The sequence below is a fragment of the Juglans regia genome, chromosome 10, assembly GCF_001411555.2.
Source record: "Juglans regia cultivar Chandler chromosome 10, Walnut 2.0, whole genome shotgun sequence".
Classification (NCBI taxonomy): Eukaryota; Viridiplantae; Streptophyta; class Magnoliopsida; order Fagales; family Juglandaceae; genus Juglans; species Juglans regia.
In genome coordinates, this window is record NC_049910.1 from 36,101,714 (window position 1) to 36,125,019 (window position 23,306).

At 37.9% G+C, this 23,306-nt stretch overlaps 1 protein-coding gene across 3 annotated transcripts; it reads left to right on the forward strand.

Moving 5' to 3' along the window:
• Positions 1 to 266: 266 nt before the first annotated feature.
• LOC109010719 (serine/threonine protein phosphatase 2A regulatory subunit B''alpha-like) lies at positions 267 to 22,663 on the forward strand. 3 transcript variants are annotated; one of them, XR_004802540.1, is made up of 14 exons: positions 267 to 1,091; positions 2,864 to 3,106; positions 3,265 to 3,370; positions 3,460 to 3,559; positions 11,708 to 11,813; positions 11,966 to 12,056; positions 18,257 to 18,398; positions 18,810 to 18,957; positions 19,090 to 19,199; positions 20,014 to 20,170; positions 20,262 to 20,387; positions 20,500 to 20,650; positions 21,807 to 22,083; positions 22,186 to 22,663. XR_004802540.1 is itself a non-coding variant. In XM_035694596.1 (13 exons), the coding sequence occupies exons 1-12, from the start codon at positions 939 to 941 to the stop codon at positions 20,638 to 20,640; spliced, it is 1,623 nt and encodes a 540-aa protein (XP_035550489.1). In that variant the 5' UTR covers positions 267 to 938; the 3' UTR covers positions 20,641 to 20,650; positions 21,807 to 22,663. The 3 variants fall into 3 exon arrangements, 1 of the variants encoding a protein (XP_035550489.1); XR_004802541.1 differs by having other exon boundaries at positions 22,233 to 22,663; XM_035694596.1 differs by having other exon boundaries at positions 21,807 to 22,663.
• The last annotated feature ends 643 nt before the right edge of the window (positions 22,664 to 23,306 follow it).

Below are 23,306 nucleotides of genomic sequence, written 5' to 3' on the forward strand. Positions count from 1 at the left end.
TAATATTTTTAAAAATGAAATCTATTTTTTAATAGAATAATCGTTTTGAAAAAAAGTGAAGTTTATTATTAAAAAATTAATTTTTTATGTAGATTCTATATTTTATTTATTTATTTTTAAAATAATTACACAATAATTATATAATTTACGATTTCTAAATATTTTTTCTCTTTTTAATAAAGAGATTGATTTTTAAAAGTGGGGTCAACCTGGCTTCAGTCAAATATGCGGTCCATCCACTGTCCACTGCTACAATAATACCGTTTTCTAGGTCGTTGTAATTCCTGCCTGCAATTCCTACAGTCCGTCCCTCCCCCTCTACGGTTCACAGACCCATATTCTCCAGCATTTCAAATTCCTGCAGTTTCGAAGCTGCATAATTTTACCTGCTCCATCATAAACCATTTCGCATACCAGGAAATTTCGTTTTCTCAACTATTTTTTTGCTGGGAAGGTACAATTTTTTTTCCTAGCTAACTGGAAGGGCTAGGGTTTTGAAAGGTTTTCGGCTCGAAGTCGAGCTTGAGCGGTGGTGGTGAGATTTCGAAAAGTGTTTTGTTGTGAACCATCCGTAGCAAACATTAGATAGTAAGGAGCTTTCGAGAGGAAGCATCCGACTTACCGGTCTCGAATTCGAGGCTTGAGCGGTGGCGTCTTGCTGCTTTTAAGAGAAAATTCCAAGTGCTTTACGGTTCATTCTGGTTTAATTCACTTACTGAACTCGAAGTCCCTTGTGTTTTTACACAACTCCAAACCCAGGGTTTTTATTTTTTGAAGCGTGGTTTTCATCCATTTCGGTTTGAAATTGAGCTTTGAATTGCTCGAGCGGGCCAAAACAGTAGTGGTTTGGTTGTTGTGCTATGATGATTGATCATTCGAGGAATATATCGGTGCAATTGTAGATATTAGGGTTTTCGAGGCTTTTCTTGATAATTACGATGGATATTGATGTGGTAGTGGAGGATGTTGCTTCTCTGGACCCTGAACTGTTGCAGCTTCCCGAGCTGTCCCCCGTCGCGTTCAAAGCCAGCCCACAGATTGCCGAGGACTTGTTTACCCAATGGCTCTCACTTCCGGAAACCGCCAGACTGGTATTCCTTGATTTGCGTACTTATCTTTGATTATTGACTTTGTTCTTTTACGGCTTTGTTTGAGCCTGAAATGGCTTGTGGCTGGCCAGTTCGTGCTTTTTAGTGTCCGTGTTTGGATTTGGAGTTGCGAATTGACGATATGTCATTTTAGATTGACTGGTCTTCATAAGATTATTTTATTAGGTGAATTCGTAATGTGAACATAAGGATGTCTATAAGAGAAACGAATGATCACCAAAAGGATTGGTAAAAATAGATAGATTAGAATTTGATAGTTAGTTATCAAAAAGATTAGAATTTGACATTATAAAGAGAGAATATTAGGGAAAGAAATTTGATTAACAGAATAGAAAGCTGTTGTTATCATGGGGGATTTTCAGTTAGTTTTGGAGTAATATACTTTGGTTCTTGTCACCGATAAAAAAAAAAAATATACTTTGGTTCTTGTTAATGTGTGAAAGATATAAAAATATGAATCTGAACAAGTCTTGGAAAAAAAAGCACTTATATATAGTATTACTTCGTTTTATGTTGTTTAGTGTCACTTCACTTGCAGCTGATCATAACCTGGATATGTTTAAAACCAGAAAGTGAACAGGGGTGTATGAAATGATCAATGGGTAATACCTGTTCAGCACTATAAAGGGCATGCGCACACTCTGATTAATGAACGGCGTCAAAGCTTTGTGGTTATATTAAGAGATTTAATGGAAATAGATTTAAGTAAATATTTCTCAACTCTAGGGAATTGACCATTTCCCTATCGGGACCTTAAAGGTCCCCTTTTTCCTGAAAGTGTTATGCACTATGCATCATTGGTGTGTCTCAAATAGGGTATATTGGTGCAAGACACCTTAGTTGGATATTTGTTGTATTCATTATGTCATTGTGGTAAGTTGGTGTAAGTTCTCCATATTATTGGGGCCAAAGATGGAAGTTTCTTATATGCACGTTTTTTTTTTTTTTGGTATGTAGGCACATTTTGATTGTTTTGGCCCGTCGTATGTTAATTTCATTGTCCATACCTTTTCTGTTTTGAGTTGTCTTGCACCCTTTTACCAAAAGTACTTACAGCATGAAACATCCTAATTTTAATTATATTTTCCATATTTATATAGTCATTGCCCCAAAAAGATGGGCAACAGCCAGATGAAAATGCACAAAAGTTTGAGGGAACAATTTTTTTTTTTTTTAATTGGCATTGAGTGTCTGGGAACTACGTCCCGACTAATCCCAGGGGTGCATAGGTCATCGGCAAGGAGTTACCCGCAAGTGCATATCTGGTAATTCAAGAGGAAAATCCCTCACTCCGATAGCCCCTAGAGATTGTTTGCACACAAAGGGATTTGAACTTTCGATCTGGGGGGAGCATACCTCCAAGCCCAAGGCCTTTACCTCTTGAGCCAACCCCTAGGGGTTGGGGACAATTTTAAATTCAACTGTTTTTTCTTTTGGTAGCTTAGAGCAGTTACGTTTACGCTATTTTAATGTTCTTCACCCTGGAATTTACGTATAAAGAAACAAATAAAAAACATGTACTGTTTTTTACATTGAAAATATTCTTTGAGTTGAGAAGCTTCCATGAAGTTCAATATTTTCTTGTGACTGATATTGTCCCAATTAGTTTCATTGTTTTCCTCCTCATTCTATTTCACCTTTCATCTGTTAATAAAAGTACTTAACAAAAAATAATAATAATAATAATAAAAGTTAAAAAAAAATAAAAGTTATCTCAGCTAATTTTGTTTTTTGCTGCTTTAATGTGCGTGCAGGTGAGATCTCTTATGGATGATGCAAAGGCAGGTGCTTCCTGTAATGTCCTTGGGAACTCTTTTAATGTGAACACTGCCGGGAGTGCTTCATTGCCTTCCATGTTTCCAGCTGGCAGTGCGCCTCCACTTTCTCCTAGAAGTTCATCTGGCTCTCCACGCATATCAAAACAGAGAACCAGTCCTTCTTCTCTAGGTTCTCCTCTTAAATTGATTAGTGAACCAGTGCGAGAAATCATACCTCAGGTTCATCTCACTTCTGACTTAGTTAAGATTTGGTCATAGATAAGATTTACTTATAAATAGGACATTCTGGTTGTGTAATGTACTCAAATGGCATATTCAAGATGTTTCATAGATGAGGTTCAATTGTAAAAATGATGTTTGTATTGCTGTGCTTGCAGTTCTACTTCAAAAATGGCCCTCCACCGCCAAAGGAACTAAAAGAACAATGCCTGTCTAGAATTGAGGATCTTTTTAACAATCATATAGATGGGTTGCAAATACACGGTAAGTTATTAATTTGTTAATTATTTGTTCATCTGCTAAGATTCTTTTCTCATTAACCTCATGTTATTCACCCTTGGCTGGTTATTCAGAGTTTAAATTGGTTACAAAGGAAATATGCAAGCTACCGTCATTTTTCTCCTCTTCGCTTTTCAGAAAGATAGACACAGACTGCACTGGGATAGTGACCAGGTTTGCACTTACGTGTTTTCAGAGAAATAATTATATCTAAAAGACATGAGAACTTGACTTGTAGATCGAGAAGATGCTCCTCCAGAACTTTTTCTCATGTCTTCTTGTTTGCCAATTATGTTCATTACTCTCTCTCAATCTCTCTTAGATTTTTTTTATAGGTAAATCTCTCTTAGATGCAATGAGATTTATTTATTTTTACTCATTTCCACTGATATACTAGTAGTAATTGTAGGTTTCTTTGTTTTTTTTTTTTCCTTTGTTTATCTGCTTCTGGTGAGTCTCAGTTAATTCTATGGTAAAATGTAACTTACAAATGACATCCACTCCCATAAATATATGATAGCTGTAAAATATACCGTCTGATATTTTTTAAACATACCTTAAAGCATTTTTATCGAGCCATTTGTTTTTTGACACTCTGTTGTCAGAATTACAGCTGTGATGATAATAATAACAATAATAATAGTCTTCAGACTAGCCACCAAAAAGAGAAGCATGGACCATCTATAAATAAAGCGATAACTAAGTGTGCAAGTTATTTGAATTTATGGATGGTGATGCTAGTGGCACGAAGCATTCGTAATGTCTTTTGGATATCATGTGGAACAATTCTTGTCAAAAAAATAAAATAAAATAATGTGGAACAAATCTTTTTTTTTTTTTTTTTATCAGTGTCATGTGGAACAATTCTATGCATTAAGGAATAATTTTTAGATTTTATTATCCTTGGATGAAATGTAAAGAATATGCATTTTACATAACCTGTTTTCAGTAACAACAATACAACCCACGGGATTCCAATAATAAGAATTACGAATATAGATAAACTTTATTTGCTTATTAGACCAGTTCTCTGCAATGTGAATGGTTTGTTAATGATCACCAGTGAGGCTTAATTGGTTGGAAGAGAAATATCAGTTCACTAACCTGCTGTTGGAATTTTTTCCAGCTAGCAAGAGTTCAGGGAAGTCCTATATATATTAAAAAAAAAAGAATAATGCTACATACAGTCGTGGAATGCGCAAACATCGTGAAGTCGCTTTGAAAAAGAGTGAGGTCCACTGTTAAAAAATTAATTTCTTTTCACGTGGGTCCCATATTTATTCACTTGTTTCAAAGCGACTGCACGGCGCTTGCACACTCACGACTGCAAGTATCATTTCTCAAAAAAAAAAGTAAGAGTCAAGCAAATTTTGGTAATCCCTGTAACTGTTGGAGGTTGGCCGAGGTTACTTGCGGTCTTCTTTTGTTAATAGGCGAATCTAATTGAGTTGTTGGGCCTTTTGGCTTGGTTTCTAAAATAGTTTCCAAATTATAAATACTATCCATATTAAACTTTTCCCCAAGCGACTTTCTTGTACACAGCTCGTAAGTGGAATGTGCATCTTAAAATTTTTAAGGAAATGATTATTACTTGTATAATATACAAATAAAAAAATCCCTAGTCTAAATATGATAGATCTAACTCAATTTGCATTAACTGTCTTTTGTTTAATAGAATACTTAAGAGTAATTTAGCTTATTGAAAGCATGATTTTTTTATTTTTTTATTTTTTTATGGGTAAACATAACTTTAGTAATGAGAATGAAATAGGTGTTACCCAAGTACACAAGGATTATACAAACGAAAACACCTAATTACGTTCTAGTCACCAGAACAAGAAACCTGAAAATCATGTGCACACTAGTTCCATCGAGTACAAACTGTACAATAGCAGAAAACCAAAGCAATTAAGTGTGCATAAAAAGATTTCGAAGTTCCTCCAAAGTGCGTTCCTTTCTTGGGAGACATTATCCGGACCTAAGCCAGAAGAGATTGCCACGGGTATGCTCTGATCATTTTTCATTTTGTTAGATTGTGAGGGCATTCATGGGGGTAGGCGTTACTTCAAATTTGAGAATATGTGGCTACAAACGATGGGTTTTGAGGAGAGAGTGAGGGATTGGTGGGTTTCCTATTCCTTTTTATGGTACCCCTAGTTTTATTGTGGTTGGTAAACTTAAAGCCCTTAAGCTAGATTGAAAGAAGTGGAATAGTTTTAGACATATGAATGAGCAAAAAAGTCTTCTTTGGAATGAGTTGCATTCTCTAGAAGTTGGGGAGGTCAATGAGGAGTCCTCGTTGAGAAAGATTGAGGTGGTGTCTGAGTTAGAAAAAAGTTTTGTTGATGGAAGAAATTTCTTGGAGACAAAAATCAAGGATGACGTGGTTGAAGGAGGGCGACAAATGTACCATCTTCTTTCACAAAATGGCAAATTCCCACAGGCGTAATAATGTGATTGAGGTGATCCAATCTGGTAACACGGTGCACCAATCCCCGGAGGATATTCAAGGCCATATTGTGAACTATTATGAAGATCTTCTCAAAGAGACTGGTGTGACGTCCTAAACTGGATGGTTTGTTTTTTGACTAGCTGGATGTTAGTACAGCAAGTTGGTTGGAGAGACCATTTGAGGAAGCTGAAGTGTAGCAGGTGGTGAGTGGTATGTGTAAAGATAAAGCCCCAGGCCCGGATGGATTTTCTTTGGCTTTCTTTCAATAGTGTTGGGACATAGTGAAGGACGATGTGATGCGGGTTTATCTATCCAACCTTGACCCCCCCTCTACTATTAGACCATGTGAAAAACCCCCCAACTAGAGGAAGATCAATCAAGTTAAGATAAAAAAAAAATCAGCTCCGAGAAGTCTTCCATTGCCCTTGTCAAAGAAGTAGCCCCCTCCCTCTCACAAGGAAAGTGTACAATATTAAAGTCTCCACACACGACCCAAGGTAATTCCCATAAATAATACAAACCCGCCAGTTCCTCCCACAGAGCTACTTTCTCAATCTGCATTAGGCCCATTAACTCACACAAGAGCCCACCTCCACCTGTCCTCAATATTCTTTGGATGAACCAGCCACTGAATAGTTCCCATTGCAATCCTCTACTAACTCCACTATTCTCCTATCCCACATCAACAACACCCCTTCTGAAGCGCCCAAAGAAGCTAAATAACTCCATCCCACAAGAGAGCAACCCCATAAACTTCGAATGATATTTCTATCAACATGGCTTAGCTTAGTCTCTTAAAAACAAACAATATCAACTTTCCAACTACGAAGAAAAGATCGAATGCGAAGTCGCTTGTTAACATCATTGATCTCCCTAACATTCCACGATAAGATTCTAGGCTTCATAAGATAAACAACTCCCCGCCCCTTCAACCTCACACTCCCAACACTACTCTCCTCGTTATCATTATTAATAGAACATATCAATCTTTTCAGTTCTCTATCTTTTTTGGCTGCTGACTTCAAAGCTGTTGATCTACTTGCTTCTATAGCAACTAAAAAGGCCTTAAATTGCTCAGCGAAGCCTTCACAAGAAATCCCCACACACCTCTGTAACGCCGCCACCTTTTCCAGCATCCAATCTGAGGATTTAGGGACTGGTGGAATAGCACATAGGTCCTACCCAACTCGTTCTTATCAACACCATTTACAAGCCATTTAAAGAGCCGTCTGACCCCGCATTCCTTGTAGCTCCACCACCTTTTTCAGCGCCTTTTTGTAAGCCATTTGACACCACTTCCCTTGATGAGCGAGCCAACTGCGACTCACCAAGCAGCACCTCTGATGTATTCCCGATGCCACCATCGACCATTCCACCCAATAAAAACTGGTCTCCCATCCATGGGACAAGCTCCCTCGAAGGTACTTCTACCAGTGGAAGGTTGGACTACATTGAAAGCTCCCTGATCTCCCCGTCAAAAGCAACCCGACCATCGAGCTCTTCTATCAACTCCCCATCCTCGGCTTCATCCCGCCGATGTGACGGTACCGACCCACCAAGATGATCGTCGGCGATTGGCGAAACATTCTGTGCCGGTACTGGGTCTGGCAGGTCACATGTCGGCGCCGTGGGGAAGCAGCTAAGGCCCCGGGCCGATATATCGGGCGAAACCCAAGACTTTTCCAACCAGACCCATTTTGGGCCTAATCCCTAGCTTGGCCCAACTCCCTTAGACAGCCCAGCCTGGTCTGTAAGACTGATACCCCCTCCCTAATCCCCGGCCAAAGCCGAAGCCCATCTGCAAAGCCCCCTTCCCCTTAATACACTGTTTTAGCCAGTGTATATTATCCAAAAGAAAACCCACTTGTTGCTTCATTTTAGCTAATGCCTGAAGCACCCTTACCTCATTCAGACCCACCACGTCCTTGCCACCCCCCTCGCAGCTTTGCGCATCAGCCGAAATAGAAGAACTGCCTAAACCTGGCAGACCTGCCCTCTATGCATTCTTTGCGGCTTGAGGCATCTCCATTTGACCTTGGAGTACCTCTCTGTAGGACCGAGAAGTCGACTTATGCACCGTCATCGATGGTGGAGGCACCCGTGGAGAACCACCTACTCTTCCAACCTCCTTCAATGCCCCTGCATGTTTCATCTTGGCCATGCCACCTTTATCTCTGTTTTTCTCGCACGACATAGAGGATAGAGATAAAAGCTCCTTCAAGGTTTCGCTGAAATTCCTCCATCCCTCCCTTTTCCTCCCTTCCGGCACCATGATCAGACCTCGCTTCTTCTCGTGACCGAACTCCGTTAAAGAGAAGAACTTGCCAAAGTAGTTGTGACACCTCTGCACCATGAGCACCTGGTTCCCTTTTCTACGAGTTCTAAGAAACTCAGAGGATCCTGCTGAGGCAACACATTCCCTCACCATTGAAGCCAACCACACCAAAGCTTTGTGATCAATAGAGGTGTATTTCACCACGCGGCGACTACTCCATGATTCTCCACATCTCATTTTCTCTCTTAAACACAAAAGTCTTGTGATCAATAAGAACATTCTACACGACCCCATTTTTGGAGAGCTCCTGTGCCATCCAAAGTTGCATTTTTTACCAAGACTGCAGCTTTAGGAAAGATTTTGACGGCTGTCAATTTAAGGAAACGTGGGATGATCGTAATGGAGTGGTGTTACATGTGTAAGAACAATGGTGAATCGATTGACCATCTTTTTCTGCATTGCGAGGGTTGGTATATTTAGTAGAGCTAGGTTGACCTATGTTATGCCCAAGAGTGTGGTGGAACTCCTAGCATGTTGGAATAGGCATCATCAAATCTTTCTACTGGCAGCGACATGGAGGATGGTTCCTTTGTGCTTATTGTGGTGTATATGGATAGAAAGAAATGAGAGGTGCTTCAACAACAAGGAGAGAGCTGTGGGGGAAATATGGAAGTTTTCTGTATTTTCTTTGGTTCAATGGTTTTCTGTTATAGTTTTAAAGGGAGGGAATATTCATGAGTTTTTGCTTTCTTTTCAGCTTTCTAGAATGTAATTAGGTGTCTCTTTTGTATACTTTCTGTGTACATGGGCTTTGCCTAGTTTTATTTGATCAATAAAGTTTCTTACTTGTCAAAAAAAAAAAAAATTCCTTTCAAGCCAAATATAGCACATAAGACACAAAGGAATCATTCTCCAAACCGCAGCCACCAGGGAACAACCTTGAAGACTTCCTTTCTCACCTCTCTTATTTTCTTTCTTTGTTTCTTCTTTTGTGCAAACCTACCATTTATGGGTCCTATTCATAGAATCTGAACGGTACTGGTTGGTTGCTCTCTTCATTTGTTTTAAACACAAAGCTCTATCCCCCCCTTCCTCACGGTTTTAGAAACCATAAAGCCTTTGTACATCCTAACTTAGTCACCCATAATGCATTAACCGCAGCCTTAAACCCCTACTTTTTGCTACTTTCCAGCAAGATTCAGCGACTATTTCATTTGCGATTTCTTTCCTCCAAGCCATGTGTTCTATTTGTATCCAGCATACAAAACTCAAATCTTTCCTCCTACAATCCTGAGTTCTATCATAGCAGGTTTCTCAAAAGCCTCCTCACCAAAATATATTGAGGTAGGTTTTCAAATGTCCCATGTTAGTTGGGATGATATTACCCTAGGGTTCATTTGCAAAATTTATATCACCCTAGGTCAAGTTCTGGGGTTCACCCATTGTGCATGTGTTTCTGGGGTAGGGAATCTTTTATTTTTTGATTAAAAGCACCCTAGCTGGTTGGAAAAAGCTATATTTGTCCAAAGGGGGAAGAGTTACTTTAATTAAAAGCACCTTGTCCAACTTACCCTCTTATTTCCTTTCTCTTTTCCCTATTCCAGGGGGGGTGGCAAAAAAAAATTGAAAAGATTTTTAGAAATTTCTTATGGGATGATATACGAAAATTTCATTTGGTGAGTTGGAATAAGGTTTGTACCCCGGTGCCTTGTGGAGGTTTACATGTGTGGAACCTAAAGCTTTTTAATAAAGCTCTTCTTGGGAAGTGGCTTTGGAGATACATCAATGAGAGAAGTGCATTGTGGATACAGATAGTAGATGTTAAATATGGAAGGATGTGGGGAATTGGTGTCCTAATGATATAAAAGGGGTATTTGGGGTGGGTTTATGGAAGTCCATAAGGTTGGGATGGGGGGATTTTGTTAAAAATATTAATTTCAAAGTGGGAAGCTGGACCAATATTATCTTTTGGCACGACGTTTGGTGTGGTGATTTACCTCTTAAATTAGCATGTCATAGTCTTTTCAGGATTGCTAAAAACAAAGGGGCTGCTGTGTCTGATTCATACTTATTCTCTAATAACATGCTGAATTGGAATGTGGAATTCACTAGAGATTTACAGGACTGGGAAGTGAGTGAAGCTGCTGATTTCTTTGTTAAACTTTATGAGTCGAGGATTGATCTGATCAGGGAGGACAAAATGCAGTGGGTTCATGATAGTAAGTTTACATTCTCGGTGAATTCCTATTACAAGGCATTAAATAGATATGATAATAATACATACCCCTGGAAATGCATTTGGAAAGCCAGAGTGCCCAGTAAAGTTGCCTTTTTCTGCTGGTTGGTGTCGCTGGAGAAAATCTTAACAACTGATAATTTGAGGAAAAGGGGTTTCTATGTGATGGATTGGTGTTTTTTGTGCAAAAAAGATGGTGAATCAGTAAATCACTTGTTTCTTCATTGCGAGATGGTGACTGCTTTATGGAATGAACTATTTGCAAGGGTAGGCATTGCTTGGGTGATGCCTTTTCGAGTGGTGGATTTCTTGGCTAGTTGGCAAGGCGCTGCGGGATGTGGAGGCAATAAAGCTGAATGGACGATGATTTCTTTGTGTTTGTTCTGGTGCCTTTGGCTGGAGAGAAATTGAAGGTGCTTCGAAGATTGTGAACGCACTATGGGGGACTTTAGAGATTTTTTCTTTAGCACTTTAAATTTTTGGGTGAATAATCTAGTGAAGGACATGAATATCTTGTAATGCTTTTCATTTTCACTTTGCTTTAGTTTGTATCTAGGTGTATTCTCATGTATACTCCCTGTGTACTTGTGCTATGCCTATTTACTTGGAATAAAATCTCTTATTACCTAATAAATAAAAAAAATAAAAAAAAACAATCTACACTAACTATGCTGCAATATCCATCAAAGAAGAGAAATGCTTGGTTCACAAAAATATCTCACAAAAGTAAAGCCACATACTAATGTGCCTCGTGGTCAATGCTTTGAAGATAAGGAACACTTGGTGGATGAACTCATAAGTTTTTTCTTAATACCTTATGTCATTGGGCTTCGGCTATTGTTTTTAATGGAACTAGTTTCCATGATTTTCTTGTTTCTTTTTCTAATTCTTGACTTGTAGCTAGGTTCGGTTTTTGTATACTTCCTATGTACTTGGCTTTGCCTTGCTACTTGTCTCACTAAATTTTCTTTTTCATCAAAAAGTAAAAAAGTATATATGAAGTATCACATCTAGCCACATCAGTTTGTGAGCTTTACTTTTGTGAGATCTCTGTTAACCTAGCACTTCTCCAAAAGAAAAAGGAAACTAAACCATAATTTCCTGTTATGATTGTGTTTTTCATTCTATATTCTGCTGCAATTTCCGGCCCAAAAGCCAAAAAAAACCTACTGCTCAGTTGTGGAGTCAGGTGGTTGCGTTATATTGACTGAACATGTTTGTGCTTATTTTGGGAAGAAGTTACATCTGATTGCATAAATAATAACCTATTGAAGCATCTTGGTCGATTTTGTTGAGTGTCCCTGCATCTTTGAATACTTGCTTGCATCATGTATGGCTAACTAGTTTTCTTCTTTGTAGGGATGGATTTCTTAAATATTGGGTTTATGGCAATATGCTAACAATGGATACAGCAGCTAAAATATTCAAAATTCTTAGGCAGCCGGAATGTAAATACCTTACTCAGGTTTGTTTTTCCTACCATTCCTCTGTGTAAATGGTTGACACCAAATTTCCTTTTGATTTATTTTAAGGGCCATTTTTTTGTGTCTATGCCCAAATTTTATCTTCTTATTCTTTTCCTCAAATTATGTTTTTATTTATGGGACTTGGACACAGGTAGACTTCAAACCTGTTCTTCTAGAGCTTTTGGCAACCCATCCTGGGTTGGAATTCTTACGAAGCACTCCTGAATTTCAAGAAAGATATGGTATGCTTGGATTTTTTTTTTAATTTTCCCATATGATTGATTTGTTTTATATTTCCATTTACCGAGATCTAGCTTTTGGTTTTGCATTTAAGACTGTACTAGTGGTTGATTCAACACTGGTTCAACTTCAAGAGGTAATTGATCATGTCAATTGGAAATTTCAGAAGTGGGTCCACATTGGGTAGCTTGCGTAGCTCTAGATAGACATTTAGACTGAGGGGTTTGATATCGTATTTGTCCAAGCAAAAGATAAAAGTGTAACACCCCTTCCCACAGGTCTAGAATGTTACGTACATTCATAACATAATGTCTGGTAAAGAGATTCAGCCTCATAAAATATCTCATCTATTGGATCATAAAACTTGCCTAACAAAACAGTCTTTGATAACATAAAGCCGAAAACATAATAGAAATGACATAAGCTAGTTCTTTGTGAAACCAACACTCCTTAAATACCCAAATCATACACTAAGTCTCTGGAAGTTTATTCTACTCCTAGCAGTCCTGCTTTGTATCCACGAAATCATCATCTGGGACATTAAAACATAAAAATAGAGAAACAAACAAATGAGTCGAAGACTCAATAATAACACTTCGTACTATAAACTTAACTTAGTTTAATGTTAGGCTTAATTTTGCAAACTTATATATATCATCACGCATTCACATAACATATATATCATTCATTAGTAACATAAGCAGCATCATACATAATCATGGCAATACATGTAACGTGGATGCATGAATGACCGACTCCATGCATTTCCTAACAATCATACATGACTTGTTCATCTTGTCCTTCCCTTATTTAGTGGCAATCATTACATGTGTGTATCGGTCCAATTGTCGTTGACTGTATATAACATATCATAACATATGGTGAATCACGCTTCAGTCCGTGACACCGCTTAACATATCATAACCTTTGGTGAAACATGTTTGAGTCCGTGTCACCCCATATCATATGGTGAACCACACTTGAGTCCGTGACACCGTTTAACATATCATAACCTGTGGTGAAACACGCTTGAGTCCGTGTCACCTCATATTATATAGTGAACCACACTTGAGTCCGTGGCTTGCACATCCACCCATAACTTAAGGCCAATCTTAAAGCTTGCTTGTCATTCATGTGTTTTGTTATTAACTTTCATAATACATGTGAACATGTTTGACTTCATGAAATTACATGGCATGACATACTCTTGTGCATGGCATAACATTGAACATGGCATATTAACGCGAGTCTTGCTTGACATCACATGAACATTACATGGCATAACATCATCTAAATATTAGATGAACATTTCATGGCATACATGTGATTTTCATAACATCTTATCCATCTAACAACAATCCATATCAGCATAACATACATAGGCTGCTTTACAAGCATATCATCATAATTCATAGACGTTCGTGAAAAGGGGCCTAACCTTGACCTGGCTTGTAGCATAGGTAAACATCACATTTTTCATGCACAATCAGAATAATTACAGCACACATATAATTATGATCATGCTACTTACCTCTTAGCGTTGCTTCCACAATCTCACGTTGTAGCTCGTGACCTATATGAGGCACTGATCGTCACTAATGTTTCTAGAACAACTTGTTGTAACATGCTAATTACTTAAAATCATACTACCGAGATAATTTAATACATATTCAGTTATACTAAGGTTAATAGATAGTAATGTTATTTAAAACTCATAAAATATGCCTTGATTTTCTATTTAAATTAGAGTCGTGCTGCACAGAAGTCTCACACTTTGTGAGGATAAAATGGTAAAATCACATGTTTTTAAGTGGTGTGTAGGAGTGTGGGGTTTATGTTTAGAATTTTTCTTTAAATTATAACATATAATTTTATTAAAATTTGATAAATAGACAAAGGGGAATATTAACTAAAATAATAGACTCAATAGTATGCTTTAAAATATACTTTAAATTCACTTATAAAAAAAATATACTTTAAATTCCTTTAACATTTTCTTATAAAAATAAGCCTGATATATTTATTTAAGTAAAACTTTAGCCTACTTAAATTTCAGCCCAGCCCCAATTAAAGAAAACCCACTTAAAATCACTAAAATAGAGTCTGTAAACACACCCAGCCCAATTTAAACATCAAGCCCACATGAAATCAACCCACTTAACCTATTACGATAGTTTCTGAAATTTAATAAATCAAGCCCACCCGATTTTAACACAAGTCTAGTTAAAAACTAAGCCCAGCCCCAACAAAACTCAGCCTAGTAAAAAGGGCATTTTGGGAACGTTGAAGATAAAGGAAATAAGGAAACTAGTTGTGAATTCGTAGTACGCGGAAGGGGTAGCATCATGCAACGGAAAGGGATTCAACTCACCGAGAGCGAAGGGAGATGCGACGGTGGCTCTGGGTGGCTGGGAGTGCCTGGTCATCGAGTTCTGGCTAGTCTGGGTGGTGCTTCGACGTCCTCTGCAGTGATCGACGGTGGTAGAACAATATGTACAGGCCAATGAGTCACTACCGAGAGAGAGAGAGAGGACTTACCAACGGTGTCCTCTAGAGATTCAGGCGAGGTGGCTGACTTGGTATGAAGCAGGAGTGCTATAGTGGCTTCCATGAAAGTGGTTTCTCGATTCTTTTGCTGTGTAGTTCTGGTTTGAAGTGTAGGAGAAACTTGATGTCACTGGGAGTTTTGGCCACTGGATATAGTGGGTTTGATGAAGAGGAAAAGAGGGGATTTTATGCGAGGGCTTTTGACGTGAGTATTGGTTACTGTTAGGAAACTATTCAAACTAGGAAATCAAACAGAGGGATATACGGGGTGAAGATAGTGGAAGAAACTCAATCAAATAAAATCACTATTTTAAAACAGATCTTAAAATTAGTAGTAGTAGTAATAATAATAATAATAATAATAATAACAATAAAAATAAAAATTTTAAGCCCTAATTTAGGACCCGTATGTTACAAAAAGAGAAGGCTTTACAACTAGAGTTGATATTTTACATATTAAATAAGATTTTTTTTATTGGCACCAGGTGTTCGAGAACAGCGTCCTGGCTAGTCTCGAGGGTGCACAGGACCTTAGCAAAGAGTTTCCTACAAGTGCACCTTGGGTAATTCAAGGGGAAAATCCTCGAGTCCGATGGCCCCTAGAGATTGTTTGCACCTAAGAGGATTCAAACCTTAGACCTTGGAGAGAGCATACCACCAAGACCAAGGTCTTTACCACTTAAGCCAACCCCTAGGAGTTTTAAATAAGAAAATAGAGTTCAAGATTGATGGTTCCGTCCGCTTAATGTTATTCAAACACCATTGCCTCACCCATCTTTCCAATAGGTTTCAAGTACAAATTAATTTTTCCTTCTTGATCTGTGTGCGTGATTGTACAGGTGTGCTCAGTTCCATGTAGCCGGAATACATGATCTGATGGCAAACTTCAATCACCATCTTATGCAATTCATTGCAAACCTTTTCTCATTTGATTTTATTAAGGCTCATAATCCGCTTAGCATTTGACGTTCTCATTTCATATATAAGAAAAAGTTGGGTTAGTTTGTGCAAGTTCCATGTGAATGGGTTGGGTGTTCTATTACTCTGTAGATTTTCCCATTCAATGATCTGCTGAAGTACTTATTTTGGAAGTACTTAAAGCAATTGTTTTGTACAACCCTTTCTTTCATAAGACTGGTGGAACAAAAGTCATTGAAGTACACTATCCTCGGCTGTTTTAGGAATGAGGGTTATGAAGGTGGCATTAAGGCTTTCCATAAACTTACAATTAGTGTGAAATACTGAAATACCCTTAATTGTTTTTATAAGTAAGAGTAAAACTTTATTGATAGAAAAATGCAGAGCCCAAGTACACAGGAAGAATACATAGAATATACCTAGCAACCACTAAGCATTAAATATGGATACAAGCAAATTATGAAGATCCCCATTACAAACAATGATAGAAGCCCAAGAAATTAGAGTGTTAAAAAAAGAATCTCTCCAGCTCATCCCAGGAATGCCCAGTCTTCGAAGCATCTACTATTTATCTCCATCCCTAGACGCCACATAATGCAATGAGCAATCATTTTCCAGACAACAACAATGTGAACGTTGCCTACCCCTAAGGCCTTTTTCAACACTGAAAAATATTTACATCCCTTCCAGGCATAACTCATGCCACATTGGTCCGTTGAAAATATCATCCCACATAAACCTGCCCACCTCCCAATCTGACAAAAGATGATCCACAATCTCCCCATTTTTCTTACACAAGTAACACCAATCCATAATGATAAGACCTCGTTTTCTCAAATTTTCAATGGTGAGAATTTTCCTAAGGGAAGCAGTCCAACCAAAAAAAGCAATCTTGGGAGGTACCTTGTATCTCCAAATACTCTTCTTGGGAAAGTGGTTACTATGATGACACGAATGAACCTTGTAAACGGATTGCACTGTGAATCTTCTACTTCCAACTGGGGTCCAAATCATCTTGTCCTCACCGACATTACCAATATTCATAGCATTAGGGCTGAAAAACTGATTGATCGGTGCAGTTCTGACCCAAAACCAACACCGACCGACCGCCCATTTTGAATAGCCCAAAGCAACCAATATCGACCGAAGGGAGGGTAGAGAAATTGACCAGTCCTTTATAGGTCGGGCGGCTGCAGTCAATTCATCAGTTTGGCCCATTGGCGATAGCGACAGGGGATGACTTGAGAACCAAAAAATATTAAACTTTAATATTCAAACTTACCGGGATGGCAGGCTGTGAGGAGCAGCTTGTGGGACTGCCGGTCTGCGGTTCTAGGCCACCGGTGGAATGGCGGTCTGAGGGAGGGAGGGCTTAAGCCCTAACCAAAATGATGCCGTTTGGTTTATTAAACCAAATGGCATCATTTCACTTATGTTTTTTTTTTTAATCATATCAATAAAACGATGCCGTAAGTTTAATGGTGTCGTTTTATATAAAAATAAAATAAACATATATATATAATTGGTCGTTTCGTACAGGGTTCAAACCGGGACCTAACAGACCGAGCTGGTTTTATCGGTTACCGTTCACTCCTATATAGCATACAGCAAACCGAAAAAATCAGCAAAGGTTTCAAGTTCCCAATCCCGAGCCGCTCTCATGAAGCAAACATTCCACTAGGTAGAGCCATTGGAGCATTCCAACAAATCAGCCACCATAGCCTCTTTATCACTTGCAATCCAAACGAGAGTGGGGAAAGCACACTTAAGGCCCTCTCACCACACCAAACATCATGCCAGAAATAAACACTAGAGCCCCTACCAATATTTTTTATGAAGCTTTTTCCACAACCCCACTTCATATGCCCCCTAACTTTGTTAGAACACCATCCCCCCTAACACTCCCATACTTGGAATCAATAACAATTCTCCACAAAGCCTCCCCCTCCCAATGATACCTCCACAACCACTTCCCCAAGAGGGCCTTATTAAATATCCTCAAATTCTGCACCCCCATACTACCACAAGCTACTTGAGAACAAACTTTGTCCCAACTAACAAGATGGAACTTAGTTTCCTCCCTAATACCATCGGAAAGGAAAGCTCGGAAGACCTTCTCAATGGAAGAAGCCGCACCCGCAGGTAAAGGAAATAGAGAGAGAGAGAGAGAAAGTATGTTGGGAGGTTAGAAAGAGTGTGTTTGACGATTCTAGCCCCCTTAGAGGAGTAAATTCTTTTCCATCCTGCCAATCTTCTTTTATATAATGTCTTCTTGAATAACATTCCAGCAAGCTTGAAACAAAGCCACAGTAAAACCATCCAGGCCCCTTGCTTTGTCACTAATCATGTCTGTTATCACTTCAATATTTACACGATTTGCTAGAAATTCGGTCTTGTCATAAATTGCAATCTGTTTATAGACACAAGTCTCTCTCTCTCTCTCTCTCTCTCTCTCTCTCTCAGACAAGTATTAGATGAAAGTTTACTGATCTGTGGATGTTCTTTTTTTTTTTTCCATTTTGTTTTACTTTGTCATTATTTGGGGCTAAATAAACATTAATTAAGCTATTAACAGTATGGATCTTTTTAAGGGCTATTGCAGATTATGTTTTTTTTTTATTATTGCTTTTATTTCTTTTAGATGAAATTGATAGTAGTTATTTTTGTTAACAAAGAAATTAAGCATGCAATAGTCCACTGATATACTGCTATATAAACTTCTGTCTTAATGTCCCAGCTGAAACTGTCATATACCGAATGTTCTACTACATCAACAGATCAGGAAATGGCCATCTTACTCTTAGAGAGCTGAAGCGAGGAAATCTAATTGCAGCAATGCAGCACGCAGATGAGGAAGAGGACATTAATAAAGTCATGAGGTTTTTGTATCGGGGGATTTATTTACATTAATTATTATTACCAGCCAAATAATTCTTGCCTCGACCCTTCACCGTTTATATCCTGTGAAAGTTGATTCACTGTGTTTTCTGTCATTTCAGAGCCTAAACCTTTATTTTCATGTAACAAAAATTATACGAGATTGACCTACAAGAATGTGTTAATAGTTTGACTGGCTTACTTGATAGTTGATATGAAACCTCAGTTCACAATAGAATATGTTGATAACATTGGGTGGCTAAAAATATTTCTAGCAAATTAAGAAGAGTTAAATTTGGCTTTTTTCTTAGATGTCATGGTCGGAAATTGGAAAAATGCTTGCATCTTTCATCTCTAATTAATAACTGTAAGAATGTGACTTATGTTTTCTGTGTTTTTTAACCTGCTTTCAGGTTCTTCTCGTATGAACACTTTTACGTCATATACTGCAAGTTTTGGGAGCTTGATACAGACCATGACTTCTTGATAGATAAAGAGAACCTCATTAAATATGGTAATCATGGCCTTACCTACAGGATCGTTGATAGAATATTTTCACAGGTATTGTATTATAATGCTTTCCTTGGCCTTTGCAGAGTTTTAAATCAAATTAAGTTATACCCTGTAGTATGACGGTCATTTTCCCCAAAGAGGTTTCCTTGTGGTTGTGTTTATGCTTCAAATTCATCGTAGGTTGCAAGGAAGTTTACCAGTAAGGTTGAAGGGAAGATGGGTTATGAAGATTTTGTTTACTTCATGCTGTCAGAGGAAGATAAGTCATCTGAGCCTAGTCTAGAATATTGGTATGTTTTGCCTCATGTATATGCTTTTCTTCCCCTCTTTTTAATAACTGGTATTCCATACTATATAGAACAGAGCGGTTGAGCTGGCCCCTCTGAGTTGGTTCTCTAGTTGATGTCCTTCTTAGGAAAGAAAACACTTTTAGGACAAGGAAAACAAGGACAGTCATAATAAGATATCTTACCTATCAAAAAAAAAATATTTAAATTGCGGGTAGGGAGATGCAGACCCCATATTCGTGTGGGAGGACAACAAAGGGGAAATGATTGAGATGTGAGAAGAAAGGAGAGAGAAAGAAGCAAAGAGGTAAACATAATTAAAAAATAAAGAGGCAGCCTGTTTGTTAGCATAAGGATTTTGTAGGAAGTGTACATGGGCTATGCCTAATGCTTTCATCAATACTACTCTTGCTTACCAATCAAAAAAAGGATTTTGTATCAACCTCACATTTACTTTTGAACTGCCTGTAAATAAGTATCTTAAACTAAGGATTTTTAACCCTTGACGTGTTGATTGATAATATGTAGAGCCCTGGTTCGTTCGAAGTGTGAAAAAATGATTATCATCATTTTCATTTATTCATAATAAAAATCAGAATATATTTTAAATATATTTGTCAATGCTTTATCAGTAGAGCAGTATGCAACTTACTTTTGATTCTTTCTGCAATACGAGTTCTACTTGGGTGTTCCATTTTGCCTTGGAAGCCCCAGTGCATGTTTCATGGTTTCTGATGCACTACTCTTGAAAGAAAAAATGAAAAGACTTGATTTACTGTAAATTTGACGTAGATTTGGATGGCAATGGAATTCACAGGTTCAAATGCATAGATTTGGATGGCAATGGAATTCTTACTCCCAATGAAATGCAATTCTTTTATGAGGAGCAGCTCCACCGTATGGAATGCATGGGCCTAGAACCAGTGCTATTTGAGGATATTCTGTGCCAAATTGTTGACATGATTGCACCAGAGGTCAAACCTTGCATCTTACCACATCTAGGACTTCTTCTCATTTTTACTTTTGAGAGATGGCTTCACGGTTACTGATACATTTTGCTTGCAGAGGGAAAATTATATTACACTACATGACTTGAAAGGTTGCAAACTTTCAGGAAATGTTTTCAATATCCTTTTCAATTTTAATAAGTTCATGGCTTTTGAAAGCCGTGATCCATTTCTCATCCGTCAGGTAATCTTTACTGGCTTCTTAGCCATTACCCAATTACATGTTGGGAATTGGATGGTGCTAGTTTATCTCTCTGCAATGAATACAGCCTCACAGGCATTTGTGGTGTGAGCAGGAACGTGAAGATCCGACTTTGACTGAGTGGGACCGCTTTGCACATAGAGAGTACATTAGGCTTTCAACGGAAGAAGATGGTGAAGATGTCTCTAATGGAAGTGCAGAAGTTTGGGACGAGTCACTTGAAGCTCCCTTTTGAGTTCGATGAGGTAAGTTTCGGCTACCTCTCTCAATATAAAATTTGCAACTTTAGTGCCATGCTTCCAGTTAACTATATGGTTGATTTCAATTTGGTGTATTTGAATACATTTCTGAAATGCCAAGAAATTTTGAAATTGACCAGCTTCTATGCAATGCTGATTGCGTAACAACATAGCTGTTTTTTTATCGGCATACAAATTTTTATTAATCAAAAGAGTAGGCAATAGCCCAAGTATACAGGACGATTGTGCATCAACATAACTGGAAATGTTTTACATCTGAGGGGTTGGCTCAAGTGGCAAAGGCCTTGGTTTTGGTGGTATGCTTCCTCCATGTCTAAGGTTCAAATCCTCTTGGTTGCAAACAATTCCTAGGGGCCATTGGACTGGGGGATTTTTTCTTTGAATTATCCAAGGTGCACTTATGGGAAACTTCTTATTGAGGGCTTGGGCACCTCAGGATTAGTCGGGACGCTGTTCCCATACACCCGGTACCAATAAAAAAAAAAACATCTGAGCTTTACACCTGACTAAAGGTTCCACCATAATTGCTGATAAAAAAAAAAAAAGATTCCACCCTAATTGAACTCATGGCACTGGTAGACTAGTGGAGGTTTTGTTTGTATGGATACAAATGAAAATGCTTGGTTAAAAATCAATTAAAATAACGGTTGGATGATCTAGGACTGTTTATTTTTAGGATTTTCCCTGGCAATTTCCTTACCCCACAAAGCAGAAAAAAGTGCCAAACCAAAAAATTTTGAAGGAAGATAGAAGAAAAACGCAACTTAGCAGCGTATATATTGTCTTAGGTTTAGTCATTAACCAACTGTTTGAAGCTTAAAAGGGATATCATAAAGCGTTAGGTGATAACTAAGAAATTAGGCAAGGAACTTGATTTCTGAAGCAGTCTGATTTCCCCAATGTTCTGGAGCTACAGATAGAAACCTAAATGTTAGTAGCTGAGCTTCCTACTGCAAGATATAATGGTGCTCATAGAGGTTGCTTATCTTGTTTTGGGTTACAGCAAATGTGCTTGAAGAAATTGCTAGTACTTGTATGCGAGAGTTCCAGAAACAGAATTATTCTTCTCTTGTTTTATACTTCATCACTTCTCTTGTCATATACTTCATCATGCTTGAGTAAGCCTTTTGTGTTTCTACAGCTGCCTATATAAATGCCGTTGATGCTTCCTTGAGTCTGGCCATTGAATGAAGAAACATTGGCAACTTGGAGATACTCCTTGAATGAAATTTGCTAGGGACTGCAAACCTTATCAAGCAATAAACTGAAGCGCAGTCATGGAGTTTTGACATGCATCTTGTCAAGTCGGCAAATAATACTTGCCTTCATGAAATTTAAGCTGCACTGAGGAGTATTAAATCGATTTACTTCTTTAGAATGGGAGGGTCGGTTGCTGCCTGCTTATTAGTCATCCCCAGGTAACAATAGTTTATGCTATTGTTATAGAAGAAACTTATTTTGTTTTCAAGAAAATAGGTCCAGTGCATGTTTTGCTTTATATCTTGCCTTTCTTCTTCAAGGCAAAGATGGCTGCTTGAAGCTTCTAGTGGTTCATATAATTTCTCAGATGCTCTAGTGTCGGCCCCTCTGGTCTCTTCCCCTCGCCGACGCCTAGTTTTCACAGCTTGTTTATATATTCTCTATTGGATTGATGTTGAAAAAGGGAAATTATAGCAGAAGGAACTTTAGAAAGTGCAGCATCATACAACAGTTTTTTGGTTGGAACTGTTGAAAGATTGTAAATGTTTCCCAACAAATAAGTTTACCACATTCAAAAGTAGTGTTTTTTTTTTTCTTTTTCCCTGTAGTGTTATTGATTGAAACATGTGAAGAATCAATCATTTATGTTATTCCTCACCCTCACTACCCTCAAAGACAAGTTTTTCTTTTCGCCCTTGCTCTCCTCGGAAACCCCAAGAAATGAAACTGGAGAAATGTGGCTCTTTTATTGATGGGATTGATTATTTACCAGAATTTATGTGCAGCCATTTCTGATTATATATGCGTCATTAATTATTTATTTCGATTAATTATATATTTATCCTCAAGGAAGGATCCGACATGAACTGTATGTGATTGGAATGTTTATTCTTTTTCTCAAAATAATACGATTTTAACCCTTGATCTAATAAGTTTCTATACTGAACAACAATAAATGCTGCATATCATATGTTTGTTTCTCTTCATGATTGGACCTAAATTTGTTCTGAAAGCACATCTTTCTATTTTTATGACTCAAATGTTATTAAAGTGATTGAATCTAAGTCTGTTCTATTAGTTAAAATTTGTATTAATAAACAGTAATTAGTAAAAAAAATTGTAACAAAAAGGGAGAAAAAGAAGGGGGAAAAAAAAAAAAAAGTTGATGATTGTCATTACCTTTCCCTCATTCAACATGATGATGTGTTTCTTTAGCTGCCCCAACAAGATTTATTTATGGACTCATCTTAAAATACATAATGAGAAGGTGTTAGCCCTAGTCTAGAGTCTTAATAATATTTTAGCTATCATAATCTCTATCCGTGTAACAAGCATTAAGAGTCAACAACTTTCATCATCCATCCTAAAGAAAGACCCATTAAAACCACCTAAATTTAGCATTTCTCCTCACTTCTTTTCCACATTTTCACACCTAAATTTT